Source organism: Xyrauchen texanus, chromosome 33, assembly GCF_025860055.1.
Source record: "Xyrauchen texanus isolate HMW12.3.18 chromosome 33, RBS_HiC_50CHRs, whole genome shotgun sequence".
In the NCBI taxonomy this organism is placed as follows: domain Eukaryota; kingdom Metazoa; phylum Chordata; class Actinopteri; order Cypriniformes; family Catostomidae; genus Xyrauchen; species Xyrauchen texanus.
In genome coordinates this window covers 28,957,781-28,964,043 of record NC_068308.1, presented here as the reverse complement: position 1 = coordinate 28,964,043, position 6,263 = coordinate 28,957,781, and the positions used below count along the sequence as shown (strand labels likewise).

The 6,263-nt window shown below is 37.3% G+C and overlaps 1 protein-coding gene across 2 annotated transcripts in view; it reads right to left on the bottom strand.

Moving 5' to 3' along the window:
• Positions 1-215: 215 nt before the first annotated feature.
• LOC127627183 (ankyrin repeat and fibronectin type-III domain-containing protein 1-like) overlaps positions 216-6,263 on the bottom strand; it is a 126,152-nt gene continuing 120,104 nt past the window's right edge. For both annotated transcript variants that reach the window (XM_052103461.1, XM_052103462.1), the window contains one exon: positions 216-5,684. In XM_052103461.1, coding sequence (XP_051959421.1) covers positions 4,918-5,684 — 767 coding nt within the window. In that variant the 3' untranslated portion in view covers positions 216-4,917. The remainder of the gene's footprint in view (positions 5,685-6,263) is intronic.

The following is a 6,263-nucleotide window of genomic DNA, read 5'->3' as shown; positions in this document are numbered from 1 at the left end:
TTCACATTTCTGCCTTTAAACTCTAAAAAATAATGTGTTAATTTCACTACAATTGTAAAAGCCTCACTGTAACCTCGATTTTAGCTTATTTTTTCAAATAAAAGGAGGGACAAGTCAAAATAATTTTTTGTGGTAATCAAAAATATTCCTTTAAAGTAACTGAAAAATATCCACTAAAGACTTAAGAAACACAAGTATCATTTCATAGCGTATTTACACTAGAATGTTTATTTTTTATGACTTAAAACACATCCCTCACAACATCATATTTAAGTTGCATCACAAAAAACAAACAAGTTACAACCCCAATTAGGGAAAAGTTGGGATTGTTGGGATGATTGCAACCCGCTCCATAAAAAGTTGGGACGGTCATGTGTTTACTGCTGTGAAACATCACAATTTCTTCTAATAACACTTATTAAGCATTTAGGCACTGAAGACGTAAGTTTGTTAAGTTTAAAATGTGCAATATTCCCCCATTCATCCATATGTAGGTCTTTAGCTGCACAATTGTATTTGGTCTTCGTTGCCGTATGGTGTGCTTAATACGCCATAATTTGCCCCACATTCTCAATTGGAGACAGGTCAGGACCGCAAGTAGGCCAATCTAGCACCCACTCTCTGCTTACACAGCCTTGCACTTGTAATCCGGGAAGTATGTGATTTGAAGTTGTCCTGCTGGAAATTGCAGGAACGTCCCTGGAAAAGACGGTGCTGGATGGCAGTAGCATGTTGCTCCAAAATGTATACATATCAGTCTGCATTCATGGTGCTCTCACAGTTGTGCGAGTTACCCATGCCATGGGCACTGACACACCCCTGGCCCATACAGACCTTGGCTTTTGGACCTGACGCTAATAGTTTGGATGGTCTTTTCCTCTTTGGCCCAGATAACACAATGGCTGCGTTTTTCAAAAACATTTTTAAATGTGGACTCTTGAGACCAAAAAACAGTTTCACTGTTCTACTTTCTATCTAAGATGAGACCGAGCCCAGAGAAATCATCAGCGCTTCTGGACAGTGTTGATGTATGGCTTCTGTTTTGCATAGTAAAGTCTTAACTTGCATCTGTGGATGCAGCGGCGAGTGGTGCTGACTAACAAAGGTTTACTGAAGTTATTCCAAGCCCATGTTCATGAAATCCATTACAGATGAATTATGTTTTTTTTAGACAGTGATGTCAGAGGGATCAGAGATCACGCACATTCAGAAGTGGTTTTTGTCTTGCCTTTTTTACGCACCGAGATTTGACCAGATTCCTATCCATCTTTTAACTATATTGTGCACTGTAGATGGTGAAATGCTTCCAAAATCCTTCCAATTTGTCTTTGGGGAACATTGGTCTCAAAGTGCTGGATTATTTGCTGAAGGATCGGTTGGCCAAAGTCCTGAATGATCCTTGCTCTTAAAGGACTAGGCTGTTTTTGGAGGTTACTTATACAGTATTATGACATGATTACTTCACCTGTTTAACATCTCCTGTTTCACATTGCCTTGTTATTTCCACTTGTCAAATTGTTATTAGTCTTAAATTGCCCTTCTCACTTTTTTTGGAGTGTATTGCAATCATCTGATTTGAAATGACTGTACATAAATAAAAAAATAATTCACCATGGTAAAACATCACATTATGTGTAGTTGTGGTGCTTTCAATATAGCAAAGGGTGAATATAATTTACAAATCACTCCTTTTTGTTTTCATTCTGTCCCAGCTTTTACAAAATTGTGGTTGTACATATAACTCATCTGACATGGGAACAACCATCAAAAATACAATACTCAAATATATTATTTGGATCAATAAAGGCATAATGCAAAAATATACAGATATGATGCTTTTTAATTGTTTTGGCTTGCAATTTGCACAGTATAAAGGTATCAAGACACATATATTCATAATTTAACACCCTATAATAATACCCTAACTGGAATGCCTGTCACAAACAGTTCAATGATTTAACCGGAATACATTAGGTAATACCTCATCCTTGTTGGATTGTGTTGAACGCATACTGTAAGAACTGAGCCCCAACACACACACACAAACACACACAACAAGTGTGTCAGAGCAGTGCATCTTTGTCCATTGGATCTTAAGCACCAGCTGACATTACTGTACATTAACATTGTACAACCGTTTGAAGCCGAAAACTCTTAAAAATAAAACAAAAAACACTACAAACATCAACAAATTGTTGAAACATTGCAACAGACATTCATTACGTTGCTTGCGTAAGCTGCCCTTTTCATTTGTGAAAATAAATGTTTTAGTTCCTAGGGCATAAATTTGGATTACTGTGAATACATATAACTATATTCACGCTTAATTGGGTAATAGTAATTGCTAAATTAAAATACTATAGATTAGTGAATAAATACACTACTTTTTGGATATGTCCCATAACTTACCTTTCCTTTCAAATATCTATGGCTTTATTGACAGAACCAGTATTGTGATTTTAATCATTTTACAAAACGAACAACCCAATTAAATCATCCAGACACTCATAAATCTTTTTCTATATAAAGTGGCACAAATTTGTGCATTAAAGCAAATATAGTTGCACTTTTCTCTGCAAAAAGGTCTAAAGTTGTCCATTACAAACAATCCAGATATTAAACTTATTCCTATTACAGTAAACAGTGTGGGATGCAAATCCATTTAAAAGTGCAGTTTTCTCTTCCCCTCCAACCTGTAAAACAAAAGTGGTTTTCATTTCCTCTTATAATAGTGTGTTATCCAGCATAAATAGGAAAAACTAAAAACAAATGAACTGCAATAAATCTTCATATGTGAACAATCACACACCACAAATCACTGTCAATATGTAAACAATGAATAACTCCAGGTATTTTTCTTCAATGAAAGTAATTGTGATTGCTGCAGAGTTGTGTAACAAATGCCACACACTCTTCCCCTGGAACTAGATACCACTTTTTTAATTGAGGCTCTTGTGTTTTGTAACAAAGACATGTAAATATTACAGCAGTCTCTAGTAATGGGACATTCTTCCATGCATACACTGAAAAACAATCTATTAGAAACAGATGCAGTTTGAAGGGGATCATGACTGTTCATACTTCCATAGTACAGCAAACGATTCTAAATGGGAAGTGAAATTAGCTAATAAATCGATGTGTCATTGCAAGTAAACACATATACTTCAAACTGAATTTCGACTGGCTGCCAATTTACTTAACTCCACTCTTTACCTTCAACACCACAATAGAGAACAACAGTAGAGTTTCAAAAGTGAAAAATCCCATTCATTTTCTCCACGGAGAAAATGGTTTTAATGAATATATGTTAACCTTTCGAGACAAGCCTATCAGGAGCTTCGAGACTGTTAATGATAAATACCAATGATGTATGCTTCTGAAGCATGATTTCAACTTTGTTAAAAAAAAAAAAGTATAATTCACTATCTACAATTCTTAAGAGTGCTTCATCAAACAGAGTGCAACGAGTTCAGCAGTGACTGTGACCACCCACTCTCATCAAGCATTGTAATATAGATCAAGCAATTGCATACAATACTGTGCAAAAGATTTAGGCACATTAGATGTTTCACAAAATCATTTGTCTTGAGGTGGTTATTTTACATGTACTTTAGTGTGTCAATAGGAAATATCAGTTTTCGATTTCCAAACAGGCTTTTTGCAATAGAACAAAAGTAGACCAAGCAGTCCTAAAACAGATGGTTTGGCGTCAGTCTAGGAATACATGGAGATAGCAATTGAGACAGCCTACATACATAGAACTGTAGCAAGTTGTCCAAGATGCTAGGAACATCCTATCTGCCAACAACCTTGAAAAACTGTGCACAAGTGTACCTAGGAGAATTGGTTGTATACTGCACTTTGAAGGAAGTTAACTGATAAATAAAAATTAATAATGGCATGAATAATATCCCCACTATACAACATTTAAACTAACTACATAAAACTTCAGCACATTACTGTATATTTGAATATTTTGCAATAACATTTAAATAAATTACATGAATAAATTATGATTATGATTCGATTGTGTCATTTGCAATGCTTTGTGGGATAAGCAGTCCATTTAAATAATTCTTTACTTTAGATCAAAGGTTGTAATGTTGTGATTCATCTTGGAGCTATAGTAGTTAGTTTGGTTTAAGTGTTCTGGCTTTAAAAAAAAAAAACCTAGATGCAGAGCATCGAATGTAACACAATGCACGTGTCTCGAGGCGCGTTTTTGTGGCCATGTCCACAATAATACGTTTTTATTTAAAAATGCATTTATTTTGCTACGTTTACGCCTCTCATTCACACTAGAACAGCGTTTTCCTCTCCAAAACCCAGAAACTTTCTGATCTCCATAACCGATGATGCTTCGAAAAGTTTTTAAACTAAAATGTATTAGTGCGGATGTGACCGAAAACTTGACACGGCGCCTTAAAAATGCTCTTGCAAGCGCAAGAGATGCTGAAAAAACAGCGCAACTCAGATTAAATTACGTATCTGTGTGAACGTCCCCTAAGAACTCTGTTCTGAATAAATGTATATGCCTATGGGAAAAATGTAAGGGATAAACTGGTTTTGTAAACAAGGCCACTGAAAAGGTGGGCAGTCACTGTTGCACTCTATTGGCTGAGGCAATTTCAAGTTCTGAGGAAAAGCAGTGCTTTATTTCACGTTGCATTGATAATCAACATTTTAACAGTCGGAGCCATTGTTTATGAGTTCCACAGAGTTGACCAGCAACTTCATCCTCTTCCACTGTCTACAGAAAGGATGCAAGAATTGATTAGGCTAAGTGTTCACTCATTACAACAATGAGTTGTTATAATGTGTGCAGATGGAGAGGTGGGGTTTAGGTTTTTAGGCAATTTAGGTGGAATCTATATTGCCTAAAACCACAAGTCTTCATGATGGAACACTCAGATCATTCTAAAGAGTGCTGCTGAGGACCTCTGAGACTTGTTCATTCGTTAGCTCGTCTGAGTCTAAATCCTGAGCTTCTACTGTTGTGCCGTACTCCAATCTGGCCACTGTGGCACCAGCTCCTCTAGTCCCTTTCTCCTCCTCTTTATCCCAGTTTGCAACATCTCTGCTAGGTGAAGTTTTGCTGCAAGACTCCACAAAGATCCTGCGGACGTTGGGCTTACTCTCCCTGTAGGTCGGCCTGTACTCATCCAAACTGTAGGAGGTAGTGGGAGAATGTGGTAGGGAGAGTGGCGTCTCCAACGGGAGGTCAATATCACTCTGTCTGGTGTAAATGCCTTCGGACAGCGAAAGCGTGTGGCTCTCGCTCTGTACACGCAGCCAGCGATGTGGTCCACCAAAATAACTCCTCTGGGGATGGCTTTTGGAAAGCAGCTTGCGCTTTGTTGGTGGATCGGCCAGGAACTTCGAGTGAGAAGGTTTGTCTGGGGCCTTCACAGAATATGAGGACAATGATAGGTCCTCTAGATCCTTGGTGCATGTTTCGGTCTCCAGGATGGAATTGGAGCAAGCGCTGTACTTTAGATCTTGCATCTGAAGAACATCTGGGGCGCTACCACTGAAGACATGTGTGGTCTGATGGTAGAGATCCTGGGCTGAGGAGTAAACCAAGTCCAGGTCACGAGGGCTCAGAGCGTCACTTGAGTCATAGTCACTGTCTGTGGGGAGGAAGACCTCAGAGCAGCCCTCCTCATCAGAACCTGGCTGGGACTCTAGAACAGACATAAGTTAAAACAATAAATCCATTGGAAGACTGGTTGGAAAAATACCAAGTGTATGTAGACATGGTAAATCAAAAGATCTGTTTCAATCATAAAATGAACATCATTAAAAGTAGTGATTGGATGAGTCATATTTGACACTGTAAAACAGATGATATTTCCATACCTCACATCAATATCCAAACAGATGAAAATCAATTTAATTATATATTCAATATTCTAGTTGTTACAAACCATTAAAACAACCTATAGTTAATTAACTGCTTAATTAATAACTTAGTGGAAGAATCTTTTTTGTGATAGTAATTATTAAAGAAATAATTGATCCGAAAATCTTGCCCACCGCTATAAAGGATTAAAATCAAATATGGATCCTTTGAGACATTATATCAGGTTAAACAAGTCTTATGGCATGTCTCTTGACCAAATGTAATTTGCGTCAAACCTGCCACCGTTTTGAATAATAACATGGCTTCAGAAGGCTTGAAATATAGCGTAAATGTTGTCCAGACAACTGTTAAGGTGCGTTTCTGTTTTTATTTTGTTTTTACATTTTTGTCCTTTATAACA